At 33.3% G+C, this 17733-nt stretch overlaps 1 protein-coding gene across 2 annotated transcripts in view; it reads left to right on the forward strand.

The window, feature by feature from the left end:
- Positions 1 to 211: 211 nt before the first annotated feature.
- The window catches only part of LOC144852495 (mitochondrial import inner membrane translocase subunit TIM50-like), a 35555-nt gene continuing 18033 nt past the window's right edge, over positions 212 to 17733 (forward strand). For both annotated transcript variants that reach the window (XM_078710332.1, XM_078710333.1), the window contains exons 1-6: positions 212 to 749; positions 9523 to 9554; positions 11603 to 11683; positions 11992 to 12111; positions 12263 to 12370; positions 15842 to 15940. In XM_078710332.1, the coding sequence (XP_078566458.1) occupies positions 260 to 749; positions 9523 to 9554; positions 11603 to 11683; positions 11992 to 12111; positions 12263 to 12370; positions 15842 to 15940 (930 nt within the window). In that variant the 5' untranslated portion in view covers positions 212 to 259. The remainder of the gene's footprint in view (positions 750 to 9522; positions 9555 to 11602; positions 11684 to 11991; positions 12112 to 12262; positions 12371 to 15841; positions 15941 to 17733) is intronic.

Below are 17733 nucleotides of genomic sequence, written 5' to 3' on the forward strand. Positions count from 1 at the left end.
GGCTATTTGTATTACCCCTACCCCAAAATTGATAAACAATCTGAAATTAAATCGTTTTTGAAAATCCGTTAAAAACCCATCTCGGGAATGAGGATATTTTTTATCTATCTATATTTTAGTTCACCGCCCTCATGAGGGCGGCGGCCATCCACGCTCTGTTACAAATTTCCAATGCAAAAATCGCGGATTCATTCTTCTGATATACTGTATACAGTAGGGATGTAGTAACTGTATTCTCCAAATAGAGACAAGCATTAAAATGGCGGCCCTTTACGGCAGCATGTGTTTGCGACTGAAAACTGTTAAAACAATAAATAATTTTGTGAAACCTGAACAAATTCGTGTGAATAAATCTTCCAGAAGATACCAAATAAATATGTATCCATATGACGTACAACATACTCAATATATTGCCCAAATTTCAGTGTTTTCTACTGCTTTAGTGCACAATCTGCACCAAGGGCCAGGCTGCGGCAACAACACTGCTCGCAAACAACAGAAGCAGCAGAATGATACTCATGTATCCCCGAAGGCGGGGCCGTCATTTGATGGAGCAAAGCCTAGGCCTAGTTCTAGTACACTACCTATTGCAGAGTTACTTAAAGAAGCTGAGGAGAATCAAAAGAAGCGCCAACAAGATGAGGCAAAAACTAAAGGGAAAAGGGGAATGGGAAAAGCTCAAAAGATAGCATTTGGATTTTTTGCAGTTGGAAGTATTGGGGCTGCATTACTCTCGTTTTATGAACTTGGTAAGACGGAACGGATCTCTACTCTACTACTAGCCTAGAGTCTAGGCCTAGGTTAGCTAGTATTATTAAGGCGCTAGCTAGGTAGGCCTAGGCCCTTGAATTTTTCGTATTATTAGGCCTAGGCCATCGGGTGAAAATTCTTATCGTTCAATCCCGTTCCGATCTCTTAAGAATAAGATCCTCATGATAATTATTTTACGTTATGGCTAAAGATACGGTACCGTATCCATGGTTCCAGGACGATTCCGCCCACTTTTGAGCAGAAACATCCCATTTTGTGGGCCGAAACGTCTTTAGACCAAATTCATATTCATTTTTTTGGTATTATCAAGGTGTTTAACAATCCGAATTTTATTGTACCCCATAGTCTCTCTGAAAATAAAGTTTGGGGAAAAAAGCTTATTTTATGCTTATAAAATGCATATCAAAGCCGATAAATTTAAGTGTGCCGAATCGTCCCGATACCGTATCCATACTTCTAAAAACTAAATAAAGGTACGGTAATTATAGAGGGCGCTATGTAAGATAGATGTTAATCAAATAGGTTATGACAATGGTTATTCAGTAAGCCAGCTGTGTGCCTTAGTGGGCTTTTGATGAGGCTCGGCTTAAAAGGGGTTGCAGGTTCGATTGTCTACCTGACATTTTTTTTTCGCCGTGGCTAAAGATACGGTACCGTATCCTAACTTCTGTTTGCTAAAGGTACGGTAAAATTGCACTACGTCATAATCAGCCAATGGGGTGCTGGTACATGAGTGACGTCATCGTATCAGGACTTTGGATTTTTTTTCATATCGCGTCTGTAGAGAATTCCTATCGGCGGCGCCAGGCTGCATGGATGTGTGAGCTGATTCTGTGACTCAGCCCTGGGGCTAGACCTAGCAATGGTGAATCCAGAAGTTTAATAACGGGCGATAACGTTGGTGGATGTTACATAAAGCGTTTAAAACATGCACTCAATCTCAAATATTATTTCATTATATAACATACAGTAGTATTGTATGCTGTGCTGAGATTTTTACATCACGCGCGCGCAGGGTGGGAAAGAGGGATGACGAAATAAAATATATGTGTAGATATAGAATTTAACTTGCATTTACGACTAGGCGTAGATTTTACAAATATTTAAAGTATTTTAAAATAATACTACAGTAAAGCAATAACTGATCGTGTGAGGATGACCTTTTGACCGAAAAAATCCGGAGTGCCTTTCACACCAAAACACCGGGGTGTCCCGCAGTTCGCTCTCCGGAGAATGTTCAACTGTTCAACCCCGCAGTTTTAAACTATGGAGTTGCTTGATTTTACCTTTCATACCAAAACACCAGGGCATCATATCCGGAGTTTTGCTTTTGGTGTGAAAGAGGTACTAGAAGTAAAGGAATTATATTATAATTCAATGTTGAAAATTGTGTTGCGTCTAGTTCATTCATCCATAGTTACTATATATGAGGGTTTTATTTTTATTTAAAATGGCCTATTTAGGCCTATATTTTTTTTATTAAACTTTGTTTACAGATGGTGACCATAAACAACAAGCAAATGCAGACAATAAAGGGGCCCTCAAATACTATGATTTAGACAGTGGCCCCAGGGCTGAGTCACAGAAATCAGCGCACACTTTCCCTACACAAACAAACTCATATAATGAGGCTATAGGTTATAATACGTAGTAGACCTCTTTTGAAACGGTTTTCTGTATTCTAGAATTAAAATCAACATGTTTTGGCTTTTCAATAATAAATTTGAATAACTTGGGAGTTACTTAATTTTATCTATACAGTGTATTTCAATCTGTTATAGCTCCTCAGCATGAAAAGTGACAAACAAAATTAAAACTTATTATGGAAGCTGTTGAATTGTAGATTTGAAATCATATAAAAATGTTGTCTATTGTATGTCATGACGTCGTCATTATTATTATTATTATTATTATTTATAAAGCGTCAATTCAAAGACCGAGGTACAAAATCAATGGCGCTATGCATGTTAATAAAATAAGTTTTGAGCAATTTTTTAAATAAGGCAACAGAAGAGCAGTGTTTAATTTGTTGAATTAAAAAAGTCGGATTTTCATTTCTTTCGTAAATGTTTGTAGCGTTTAAGTAAGCGCACATCTTGCTTTTAGGTGCCAAAAATTCTTAATGAATGTTTTATTTTGATGATGTCGTCATGTTAAAAATTGAAATATAAGATAGGTCTCGCAATTTTAAGAAGGTTTACGTATTGTAAATAATATAATATATTGTTTTAGATGACTGAATGTTAATTAGAAAATGTTAACTTCAAATTTATTAATAAATATGATTAATATGTCGTTACGGACGGGACACTTTTGTCCAGGTTAAAAAATTGAATAATTTTGCTATTTAAAAAATAAGTTTTTTACATCAATGTAATCTTTTATTTACAAATCAAAATATAAATCAACCTTTGAAACACTGTTTAAAAGTTTATGTCAAGTGAAAATATTAAAATTCATAAATATGAAATAATATTTATAAAATTAATTATTTGAAGAGTTATAAAGAGAAGCAATATTGTTAAATGTTATCAAAATATTTATTTACACTAATTTAAAAGTTATGCTTGGCATATTACACAAAACTTCAAGCTATTAACACATTTAAGGAGAACCTTTAAAAATTGGCGTTGGCGCCTGAATTTGTTAGTGGATCTAAGTTGCATCTGAAATTTTCTTCTATCCTTGCTTGGATTTAATATTACTGTAGGCCTACTTCTATTAAATGCAATCTTAACTAGACATGAAACTCGTCAATTTGACGAGTTAGTTATCCGCCAGACAAACGCCACGTGCATGTCATACGTTGGAATATTGCACACAGAAAAAGATTATGGCATTATGACCTGATCTGAATATGATATGTTGTTAGTGCTGAATGCTGTATATTTTGTGTCATATACTATTTACAGTATAGTATGATCTGTATGCATATTACATACAGTGTAAAATAGATGAAATTACGTGTCCCACCATTTATTCCAATTTTTAACATGGTGACGGTATCAAAATGAAACACTTATAGCAATTTCGGAAGGAAGTTATCTCAGCAACAGCATTAACGTGTAGAAGAAATTTGAATACGCTCTTTTAAATGTGATGAACTATGACGCAAAATATAAAAATACAACTTTTTTTATTCAACTGGTCATATGATTACGTCACAACAACTGATTGGCTAAATATTCACATTAATTCGTATCTACAATCCAATAGCTTCCAGAAAATGTTTTAATCATGATTATCAGTTTTTATTCTGACGAGCTATAACAGATTGAAATTTACTGTAAAGATGAAAATAAATGATCCACGTTATTTACATTTTTAGACATGATGACGTCATAAAAATTAAAATATTTTAAACTCATGCGAAAGATAGTTGATTGACGTAGACAACATTAAAATCTTGGGGGAAATAAAATGTGATGAACTATGATGCAAAATATAAAAATACAACTTTTTTTATTCAACTGGTCATATGATTACGTCACAACAACTGATTGGCTAAATATTCACATTAATATGTATCTACAATCCAATAGCTTCCATAAAATGTTTTAATCATGATTATCAGTTTTTATTCTGACGAGCTATAACAGATTGAAATTTACTGTAAAGATGAAAATAAATGATCCACGTTATTTACATTTTTAGACATGATGACGTCATAAAAATTAAAATATTTTAAACTCATGCGAAAGATAGTTGATTGACGTAGACAATATTAAAATCTTGGGGGAAATAAAATATGTATAAGCGCGATGCGCTCTGTTGAATGTGATGAGCAATAACGAAAAAGACAAAAATCCTATATTTTACATTCATGTGGCCATACGATGACGTCATAACATCTGAGAGGTAAAAATTCTGCATGAATTCATGCAATTTATCTTCTTACATAGTAAGTTAAAAAAATTAGGGGTTACCTTTGATCCTGAAGAGCTGTAATAGATTCAAAATTGGCATTATTTTGACAATATTTTATAACTTTTTCAACTAAAACTCGCGCAAATGGTGTAAATCAACGTGTTCGTATGACGTCATTTTAATTTGAAATGATGTCAATCTTTTTTAAAATGACTAGGAAAGGCTGTAAAATCATAATTCAAGAGAAAAACACATGATTTTCGCGTAAAATTGTTCGCGCGCGTGGGAATTTTTGACATGCTCAAAATGTCATGATCAGCGTAGAAAGTTGATTAGAAATTAATTTTGCGCATTTTAAAATTTTAAATGCACGTGTGTAACTTCTTGTGAAACATTCCGTTTTTAAGTGTCAATACAAAATGACTTTTGGTTTATAATCTATGATCAGTCATTGAAATTCATAAAATCGCGCGTAAGTCACGTTGCGCAACTCTGACGTCATTCAAAAATAGGAGGTGCACAAGTTCATGTAAATGTCGATATGGTGACAAAGTTACGATATGTTCTGTTTACACGTTTTAGAGAAACGCGACGCACAAATATGACAGAAGGAAAGAAGCATAATACAGAAAAAAAAAAAGATGATGAAGCAGAACAGTTACAAGGAGTTATCCGCTACTAAGCAAATAACTAATTATTTAGTATCTGATTTATAAAATTTCTTGGTTCTAAATTTTATATTTCATTCTTTGTCAAAGAATGGAATCTACAAAGTGATGATCACACCCAATACTCCCATTCATGCTGGTCATGTTGTTATGGATTTAGATATTGTTCTTTTGTGGATTGTTATTTTAAATACAGACCACAATGTTTTGTGATTAATAAACAACAGTTAACACCTTTGTACAGTACTTACCAGCCTACAGTAAAAAACATTTTTTAATTCTTAAAATAATGCCATCTCATAACATTCAATAAATTTTGATAGTTAAGTTTTTTTTTAATTAAAACATTTAAAAAAAAGTTTTAATAAAATCTATTGCAATTTAATATCCTTAGAAGTTGAAAATTAAGATTTAAATAACAATTTGGGAGCCATTACTTCAATAAACACAAGTGAGGAAAAACCCCCAATCGGAATGTCTCGTAAGTAACAATTATGAATTTTGACAACAATTTTTTAAATAAAATACTTGATTATGAACAATTGGAGCTTACTGTGAAATAAAAAGTTAACTACAGTATATTTATGAGGAAGATGCATGGTTTTATAGAATCCGTCCTTAACAAAAATGTCTAACCTGTTCCAACAAAAAATGTCATCAATATATATTTTAAATATGATATTTTCACCAAAAGTTTCAAAATATTTGTTTATAATGTATTGCATATAGTTTTTAAAAGGAGAAAAAAAAATTAAATTGTGGTATTAATACTTTTTACTGATGTAAAAAACACCATAAAACTACAGTACTATTAAAATGTCGTGGATGGGACAATTATGAATTTTAAAATGTATATATGAAATTTAATAAACAAAATATGTGTTATAAAATGTTTGACTACAGTATGTACAATAGGGTCATAGAGTAACTACATCTGGCAAAAAAATGTTTAAAAGATTCATGGTTTGTGAAATAATTATGATTTAAATGATATGTCCTGTCCGTAACAAAAATGTCCCATCTGTAACAATATATTTAATTTTTATAATGATATTTTCATCAAAATATAAAATGTGTTCATAATATAATGAGATATAGTCCTCAGGAGGAGAAAATGAAATATCAAGATTTTTGCATCATTAGTTTTTAAATAAATGTTAAATAACCACCTAAAACGTCGCGGACAGGACATTTATGAATTTGAAATGCGTATGAAATTAATAAACAACATTATTTTAAATAAATACTTGATTGTGTATTATTGAGACATAAAGTAACTATATCTGTTGATAAAACAGTAATAAGACTGGGGTAGCACTAACATTTCATTTTGTTTAGCCATTTGGCGAAAGTCAAAATATTTTGTTTAGTCAAATCAGTTTATCTATAGCCAAAATGGCTAAAGTCCAATTTTTTTATTTAGCCAAATGAATCGGTCATTAGCCAAAATTAAAAATTGTTGAAATATAATGGTAAAAACGTTTAGTTGTTTTTAATCATACAGCATGCATTCATACAGTTATCAATTTAATAAGAAACATTTTACAGTTTTCTGAAATCCCCTGAACGCTATGTTATTTTTGTTTTTTACGCTTGGCTGGTGGCTTCCGTAACACGCGAAAATCCGAAGACTTTCACGGTCACCCACCGCCGCACAGCGGGTGAATGTTTTTAAATTGGGTATGCTCAAGAGGTGCGAAAGTGCAGTAGCGCACGCCTAGGCCTACAAAATTATGTACGACGGTACGTCATAGGCCTATATGCTAAAAATATTTCTAGCAAACGAACACTCGTATCGTTGTTGAACGTGCAGATAATATAGGCCAAAGCACAGGGAAAAGGCGTTTCTGTCGGGGGAGAAATTTATACCATCCCGGCTCGATTATTTATTACCCAACAACACAGAAGCCACGCCGGCGCGCGGCCGGCCTTGCTGTTTATATAGTCCGCAATAAATGCACGTGTGTGTTTAGCTAAATCCCCGTTAGACTCTACCATTTCCCGAATGTTGTTTTGTTTACTCTACTGACGCACTGCACGCACGAGGAAACTTTATTAAGGGTAAAATATGAAACTACATTATTGGAGCCTAAAATGCATAACGCATGAATATTGATTTCGATAAGATCATTCATTGAAGATACTATATTTTTTTTAATCTGAAAAGAACACCCTTATCGAAAAATAGACAATCCCGGTAAATAGCCGACCGTCGGCTGTCGAGTCGTCGATCGTTTGTGCAGCGCAACACGTGATAGTTTGGGTAGACTCCATCATCCATGTGTCGTGTAACGTCTGTTTCTCTGTGCAGTCTACCGCTGCTATCTCCATCATATTGAAAAAACAAAGAGACGCCTGGTACAACGAAACAAGTTGACGAAAATGGAGCTTGAAGTAAACAACATGATAACGAACAAAATAAATGTTTGAAGATCGACAAATGGACCTTTTAGTTGAACTTTATGCTTTCGCCAAAATGATTATTTTATTATCTATTTTATCATATGTCATAGCCAAAATGGCTAAAGTAGCCGTTTTATTTTTCGCCAATCTGGAAACGTTTTCGCCCATGGCGACTTGGCGATCGGCCAGTGCGAGCCCAGTAAGATGCATAATTTATGAAATAAATAGGATTAAAAATGTACCGTCCATAATGTAAAATATGCTTTTTTCATATTTAATATTCAATAACTTAAAGAATAAATATCAGAAAAATTGTGAAGCAGTAATTTCTTTCTGAAACAAAACATATTCATATACATTATTGTAAATGTAAGATATTAATTACAAGTAAAAGGCTTTGGTTTTATAAAATACTGAAAACACTTTGCGCTGTTTCAAATTTCCTTGGAAAAAAAGAAAGAATAAAGAGGAAGAAAAGATTTTTTACAAACACAATAGGTGATCTGCCAAATGTGGATCACCTAATAAAGAAACAGATTCCCTTAATCACAGTACAATAGGTTCACCTACAGTATAATACTGATCACCAAAAAGATTATCAAAACTATAAATTTTCAGAAATAATTAGGTGATCATTTAGAATAAAATGATCACCTATTGTTATTGTACTTAAATTAAAATATTATTCTTCTTTCTGTACACTTTTTGTGTAAAAATTATCTCAAAAAGTTGAATGGCAATGATCACAAAAATTTCACAATGTCTTTCAAATACTTAGTCCTAATAAGCTTTTCAGCATGATCACTCATCCGTGACGTCATTTATACGCCATTTTGTGAAATCACATTATGAATCATATCTCCATGATTCATTATCACATATTAATGAAATATACTACACGTAAACTTCAGGTCAAGGGTAAAAATATTAGCAAATAAAAATGCACGCGCACGTAGGGTCATGCGCGTGAAATCGCGCGTTAAAAATTTAAAAAGCTCAAAATTACGTTTTGATCAAGTTAGAGCATGAATTAGGCCATTTGCGTGTTTTAAAAAATTACTGCGCAAAAACACGTTTTTGCGCGTGCGTACATAGAAAGTAAAAAAAAAATACAAATTTTTTTGTACAAATTGCATTCTACTCATCTTATCATATTTTCATTTGGATGATGTCATCACGTCTTAAAATTTAAATAGCGGTGGTTACGTAATTTCACCTACAAGGTATATTTGAATACCTTACAGCTCTTCTGAATTAAAGTTGACCTTGATGTTTATAACTTATTATGAGAGCTGGTGAAATGTAGATATGAATTATTATAAAAATCGGATGTTGTGACGTTATCATTATGGCCAGTTGAAGTTTAAAAGTAGTTTTTTCATCTCTTTCGTCAAAGTTATACAATTTTTAAAGAGCGCGCACCACCCTTCTACGTGGCAAATTTTCTTCCAATTGTTATATTTTATTGCTCAATTCATTATCTTTCGATATTGTTATCTACAAGTTTATTTCGATAATGTCATCAGTGCCGAAAAATTAGAACATGATGTGTGTCCGTAATTTCACCAATGCTACACATAGATATACAGTATACACTGTACATAATGTATATGGCATATAATAGGCACAGCACTATAGTATAAGCGTATAATAGGATGGCATACATCAACATTTTCTAATTGTATGTTAACATACGTGCATGTTTAAAAAATATTAATGTCAATAAAATTATAAAATGATCACGTATAATTCGTCAAAGTGACGAATTAAATTCTAATTAAATTTAATAATTGTTTGTTTTGTCTGTCTCTAGGCCAGCCACCAATTGACGATAATGGCAATAGAGTAAGTATCTGACATGAACACTTTTTATTTTAGGTTTTTATTAATTGATTGAATTGATTATTGTTTAGGCTATCTGCATTAATGTGCGAATACTGTTGATAATAAAATTAGGATATCATTACAGCATGATAGTAATTGTAAACTTGATGATTGTATTTTGACATTAACATTTTTACATTTCACCCGCCGCCATCTACCGCTTCCCCACTGCCAATGGGGAGGAGGAGCTGGTTTGATCCTCTCTGAATCCGTCTGGCCTAGTTTATGAGCCAATAAACGTCATCCATGATGATTCTTTAAGTTCGAAGTCGTCTTCCAAAATTCAGAGTATTCTAAAGTTAAAGTATTTTCCTGTTTTTCCATTCACATTTCACTAAATAAAACAGTGAGATGTTGGAGTGTGATGCAAGATTCGCGAGAAACGAAATATTACCCAATTCTTTTTTTAAGACGTGACGTATTAAATACATTCTGATATAAAGTTTTTTGGTGGACAGTAGTCCTATAATGATAATTATGTGGATGGCGGCAGCGGTGAAAATGAAAAATGTTGTTAAGAATTAGACGAATCCCAAGCCAGCCCCTTTGATACTCGTTTAATTTTTGGAAAGTGAAAGTACTACAGGTATCATCTTTCGTATACGCGAAATGAATTATCATTAAATGATTGGTTCTTATATACTCTAATTAAGATTATAATCACGAATGATAGTTCAAAATATGCAATGCATTGTGATATCTACGCAAGTAATGCTTTGAAAAAAAAAAAGAATGTCCAGAATAAAACCAGAGAACTAGGAGGTCATTACGCATCCGATATAATGCAGTATAAAGTATAAATAATCCATCACAATGTGATAAGGTATATTAGAGGCTGTAATGTAAGTTATATAAAATCCCTTTTTTCCATGATAAAAAATAGAAATAAAATAAAATATAATATTCTGGCTCTTTCGTAAAAAAAAGGCAATAACTAACAAACCACATCGGGTTTCATTTAATAATTATTAATACCTTATGTTATAACCATCCATACAAGTCCGATATTAGTATGACGAGTAAGGGCGCACTTTGTCTTATGGAAGGCCATTTTTATTTGTATATTTTTAAACACGTATCTGTAAATATTTTAGATTTTATTTTGGTTTCTTCATATGTTAGTATTTTATTATACAATTTATTGTAAACTATACTTAAATTATTGTATATAATAGTTAATTAGTGTAGGTTTTATAGCTTTGTTATTGTATTTTTCAACGGGCGCTAACGGCGTTTCGTAATTTCAGTCACGCTTCGTCGCATTCGCTGTACACAATAATACAACATGAGGTTGTTAAAAATAGGATATAAAAGTCAAATTTTCTTGTAAAATCCAAGGTTTTGCAAGACTCAACATCAAGAAATGTTATTACCAATATACATAGCCTGACCTATACGGATGAAATTGTATTAGGGTACATTCTTATACCATGGTGATGGTGATTTTTGACCAGACTATTATATATACTATTAATTATTTTTAACAACAAATGTAAAAAATAATTTAAAACTTTATCCCAAAAATACTTAATTATAACAAAAATGTATAATTTGCTTTTTAATTGACATGTGTTGATATATAAAGTTTGTGGAGATCCTGCAGAGTTTAGAAAAGTCTGTATGTTTACCATATTTGGAACAGCTTTGAGTACTACAACATGCCAAAGTATTTCATAGTGTACTCAAGAAGTTGTCACTTGAGGACTTTTCGATTTTCACTTCAACTATGTCGACTGCTACCTATTACGTTTTTATTATATGATCATGCACTAAGCGACTAGCACGTCGACTGTGAGCACTTGTTCAGTGACATATTGGCGTTTGCTCTCTGACAGGATTACAAGTGGGCGTATGACGTGATAACACTGCAAAAGCTTACCAACATTCATGGTTCGATGGGCTTTGTTTGCTATGCTTTTTTTTAACTTCAATTTAATTACTAGAATCAGTTACTTGAATAATAAACAGCTTTTATATTATATTATTTTATACTTACTCAATTACTACAGATTCCAGATGAGTATGATGGTAAATTTATATTGTATGCCTATTTTATGAGGGGAATTCAAGGATTCCAAAATTACAGAAAAGTGAGTATGATAGTTCTGATCGATTGAACTAATTAAGAGAAAAGTGTGTATTTTGCTTGTTGGGTTGCTGCAACCAAAATGTTTACATTTCTTGGTGTTTCAAATCAAATTACAAAATTTTAAATGAGATTGGGGAAAAAATAAATAATAAATTTAGAGAAAAAAAACACTCCCAGAGTGCATACTTCCGCCTATTGTATAATTTTCCAAAATTCTACTTCCACTCCTCTCCTACTATTTACTCTGTTCATTGAGAATAATAACTTATTATGCTTAATATTTGTTTTCTGTATTATTTGTGCTTGCAGATGATTGTTGAACCATCAGCAGAAAAGCTGCTTCCAGATCCATTAACTGAACCTTACTACCAACCACCCTACACACTTGTCTTAGAAATGACAAATGTACTTGTTCATCCAGAATGGACGGTAATTTTACCATTCTTTTACAAATTTCATTTGTATAAACAGTAAAATGTTCAAATATTCCCTACTTTCAACTCATAAACATTTGTCCCAAGGAATCTGACATTGATACCATTGCATTATCTCATCTCAATCTCTTAATCTTTTTAAAAAGTATTCTACAGGTTGGCGATTCAAAAAAAGGCCTGGTGTGGATTATTTTTTACAACAGGTTGGTCCACCAATCTTTGAAGTAGTAATATACACAAGAGAAATGGCATTTGTAAGTACTCAGTACTCTTACAAACCTTATCACCAGTTAGGCTGTTATTATAGGCCTACACAATTTTAAAACTATACTTTTTTTTAGGACGAATGTAAAAAATAATATAGGAATTAATGTAAATACCTTAAGTTACTTTTATTAAATAAATTATACCTGTAAGAACCTGATTCAGGAGTTATGTTACTCTTTGAGTAGGTTGTTTCAATCGATTTCTGAGCACATAAAAACTCCGCCCAGAAGAATGCAATTAATTTGGGTTATGCACATTTTAGGCACTGGTCCTAATGCGCCACCGGTTATATTCACGCAAGATCTATTCTTTTTACAATATAGAAAGAAATTACTGCTTTGTATCTACGCGTAACCTTTCGTAGCCTACGCGTAAATAGATCGTAGGTCATTGATCTCTGAACGTATCCTACAATATACAAAGTATTGTTCGTTGCCTACGATGTATTGTTTATGATAATTATCTACACGTCGATCGTAGGGTGGTTCGTAGGGTTAGTAATTTGTAAACACCAAAATGTCATCGCCTTTAGAAGCATGAACAATGGAAACAAACGATGTATTGTTGGCTAATTAAAATCCCGGAAGACGTCAATTTTTGTAGCCGCCCTACACATCGGTTGTCCTAATTTGGCAGGACATCCGCCGACGAGACGACATCGGACCGGAGGCCCCCAGCTCACGCAGAGAGAGTTTCGACGCCCTACACTATATAAATGATTTAATCCTACCGTGTGTTAGCGAATTATAAAAACAATGACACCTAGGCTAGGACACCAACAAAATATATGCAAAATAAATATATATTCCATGTTAAGATTTAACATAGGCCTTTGTAAATTATTACGACAAAGGCAGGAAGGAAACGGTTACGATTAAAAAATATTATATTATATATTTCTTAGTAATGTACAAATAAATTGGTTCTCCTCCGCCAGTCAAAATTAACACATTAATTAATAATTTTCACACCTTGTTACTTCACTAAGAACATCGTAGGGTTGTTTATTGAGGTTACAACGTAGCCTACGTTTTATCTACGAAGCTACTTCGTAGGAAAAGTTGCAGTATTTTCTCTGATATATAATTTTCGATAATCAGAATCTGGAATAAAGTATTAAATCTACTGATAAACAATACTGCTGTTCAATCTATTTAATGAATAGATATTATTATAATTATTATAACCATTACTATAACCATTATAACAATTCTTTGTATCTGCCGCGCCCGCCCTGGCTAACTTCTGTGTACGGCGGTACAATTGTTTTATAATTCCTTCTTTAAAACGGAGTGATTTTCCACGAGGTTTGTGTCCGCGCGTCACACTGTGCTATGTGTTTGGTGTCCTTTTGTGTGATTGGGTAAGGCAGCATGCAATAATTGGACGAACTTCCAATCACAACGAGTGTAAAATGTTTGGTTGGTGAGCCTTCCGTAGTAGTTTGAAACACAGTGTTTGAAATAGTGAAAACACACCTGACTTCAATTTGAAACAACTCGCACAATGAGCGACCTATTCTATTTCTTTAGTCGCAAACAGAAAAATGAGGTCGCAAATGCGACCAAATACCCCTTAATTTGCAGCCCTGATATGTTGTGAGCAAAAAAGTTTGGATTATAGAGAAAACTAAAAGAAATTTTAATGTGAAACACCAAGAGCGGCAATTTAACGTTCAGCCATAAGCAACTAGACATGTGGGATGTGGCATGCAAACTTAAATGAATTACCTTGGCGCATCGTAATATGCCGGAGAAAGACACTAAACAAACAAAAAGCAGCCTGAGATCGATGACTGAAGTGTTTAGGCTACCCTCGGCATCAACTGCAGCTGAAAGATGAAGATGTGTGTGGCGTGCCTCTAAATAGATTGCTAAAGTTGCACACGCCACAATGGAAGAACGGAAAATGTAAAGTAACGAAAACAATTGCCAAAATCCCAGCTGAAACCTAAAAACTTCTTGTGTGGTATGCGATACACATGATGAAAACATGATTACGTTATTATTTATATTCATTTATATGCTTATACGTTTGTTTACCTGCGAATGTTTTCGTGTCGGTCAGCAGAACATATAGGGAATATTTTGTTTACTCGTATACATATTTCGGAGTTGATAAGAGGCAGTACCTTCCTTCAGTTTTTAGATTCAACAGGGACTCGAGGAAAATAACAGTTCCGTGATCGGCAATGGCGTAAACCCTATCACCCTATCTTTTATTATGACCAAGCTGGACTAATTATTAGGTAGGCCATCATTGGCCTGGTGGTTCTGTGTTTTCCCCTTTTGCCGGCAGACATCATTGTGTGTACGCTCGAATACTGTAGTCAGTTAAATGTATATTTCCTTGTTAAAGCCTCTGCTTATTTAACTCACCACAGAAGTTGCTAAATTGATGTGTAAATGGGGAATAACCTGACTTACAGCCTACTGGGCTGAATTGCGCACAGGTGTGGACGACACATACCACAACTTTAGTGTGACTGGCAAGCATGGCCTGTAAACCCCAACGGCATCTTGCAGTTGCACCTGCAGAATTAGCAACGATGTTCTTGGTACCATTTTGATGAATACTATCCCTATCTATTCCGGACTTACTCTATAAAGGGAGAATATGGGAAGACAAAGGTCCCGAGTCCAGAAAGCAGAAGAAGTGTTAACTGCCTGCTATAAAATAGTCTGCTATCAATATCATTTCTGGCGAATCCGGATCACCCAAAGAAGCTTGATCTGGGTGTGATCTACTGCAACCAGCAAGCATTGATTGTGATGAGTTCGGTTCACGACTGTTGATTGGTTGAAGTCAACAAACTTATTCTATAGCTTGTTCTCCCATGAAATTCGAGTCTCACAGTCACGATCGTACTACAGACGCCTCGTGCGAGAGTCACTACTATTATTTCTGGCGCACAAACCAGCTACAGCACATGGATATTTCCATGGCCACAAATGGTGGCCAGACGATCTGGTCTGTGGACTTCTTAAAGTCTACTGACTAGTTTTATGACTTGTTCTTGCATTCAAAGCTAAAAATCCTATATTATATCTGGGAGTTGTCCGCTTGACAAACATAACAAGATAATCACTCCTGAAAGCCCAACTAGACAACCAATCACAATTCGGTATCAAGTACACACCTTTCTGTGGAATAATGAGGCTCCACCTACTTCCGCACTATAACAGCCTTGGGTTCAGTGAATTTTTAAAGTTATTTTAACACATGTTGGCCAATCAATGTATACCTTTGACATATATTCATTAATAGATATAGATCATTAGGCCCTGTCTATTCATCACAACATGGTACACTGGCTAAAAAAGGTGTTGCCGATTGTCCCGATTTCGAGGGCTGTGATGTTTTTAAAATAACTACATCAAATTTTAGATATTAGAATTTTTTTTTGGTATATACTATAATGAAAAATATCAAATCAATCATTCACATTTTTATTTCAGACTGCATACCCTTTGTTAGATTCACTTGATCCTCAGGGATACATCATGTATAGGCTTTTCAGAGATGCAACCAAATATGCTAATGGAACACACATAAAGGTAAAAGTATAACTACATTTTTCTTAGAAATAAGTGTTTTTTTGTTAAATGATTTCTCTAAGTCTATAGACCTAAAGCATCTTGACCCTTCTAACACCATCAATATGCCTTGTTCCTCCTCGTACTTGCAACATTTTCAGGGATCCTGTGAAATGCACATAAACATTTCATTATCAAATTTTGAAAATTTTTTTCATAAAAAAAATGTTTTTATGTAAAATCGATTTTTTTAAATTTCCAATTGGTCAATACTACAAAGACCTAGAAATTCAAAGAAATGGTATTCTGGTATTACTATATAGGGGGAATAACGTTTACAAACACCTAATTATCTATGCGACTATATTCGCCGCTCGCATTCTAAGGGTAATAAGTGTGTTTCTAGAAAACTGGCTTTGAATAGTATAATAGTATAATATATATATTTATATCTACTGCACAAGACGACTAACTAAACATGTCTTTTGCACATGATGACGTCATCAAAATTTTAAAAATGATAACTCATTCGAAAGATAATTAATTGACCTGGACAATATCAAAATATGGGGGGAAATGGATTACAGATAAGTGGAGATGCGCTCTATTAAATGTGATGAGCTGTGACGAAAGAGACAAAAATCCTATATTTTATATTCAAGTGGCCATATGATGACGTCAGAATGTCCGGTTAGCCATATTGATGCATGATCCGATATCTACAACTCATCAACTTCCAGAATATGTAATAAAAGTAAACTTCATCGTTTGGTTTAGAAAATATGACTGTTTAAAAAAAGGCATAATTTTGATGCATTTTTCCATCAAAAATGTGCGCGAATGTCCAATTCGAAGTGGTCATATGATGTGATTTTAAGTTGAAATTGTTTAAAAGTTGGTCAAATTACTTAGAAAAAAAATTATGTAAGATATAATAAATTGCGTAGTATCAAAATTGAACAATCATAAAAATATATATATATACAATCTGCAGACAGTACTGTTTCGATCTTATTAGATCTCGTCAGTGCAGCTCAGGTTTCAAAATGAAATGTACCGCAGAACTGGCACAATATATAGGCTGAGCCAGGTATGCAGGACATGGTACACTGATTATGAACACAAAGAGTGCTGTTATATCTTTAATGCCAGTGCAATTGCATATCATCATAAAACATATAAAACAAAAAATAAATAATATAAAATAATATATAAACTTGCGTAATATAGCATATAACATGGAAATAGTTTTATTTCGATCTTGTTAATATTTTGGCTTTTAAAATGGTGCTAGGCCTAGCAGCCCTATGCCTTTAAAACCCAGATCTCTGATCCATATGTAAGTATCGGTAATATTTTGGAATTGAATATTCGATTCCATTCATTGGCAGGTAAGTAATTGAATTTTCGATTTACAATTCCATTTTGCTTGTGAGCAGTTTGTATTTTCTGCATCTTTCAACAAGCCATTAAAACTAAATACTATTCCTAAATACTTAAAAGTGTTAGGGTTAGGAATTTCCCTTATAAAACCATTGTTCAAAATCCTGTATTTTACCACTTTTTTTGAATACTATTATTTTAGTTTTTCAATATTAACTTAATCATTATATTATTATCATTATTATAGTTGGGGAGCCAGAAAGGGTTCACCTGCACCCTCTAGCAAACTATGTTAACTAAGTTTGTTTGCCTCCTTATATCAATAAAAATCATTTTTTTGCTGTTGGCCGAAAAAAAATTGGGATGCTTGGTAAAGGTCAATATGGTCAAAGTTAGGACTGTGCGTAACTTGGTACCTACTGGGTGTATTG

Source organism: Antedon bifida, chromosome 9 (genome assembly GCF_963402885.1).
Source record: "Antedon bifida chromosome 9, ecAntBifi1.1, whole genome shotgun sequence".
In the NCBI taxonomy this organism is placed as follows: domain Eukaryota; kingdom Metazoa; phylum Echinodermata; class Crinoidea; order Comatulida; family Antedonidae; genus Antedon; species Antedon bifida.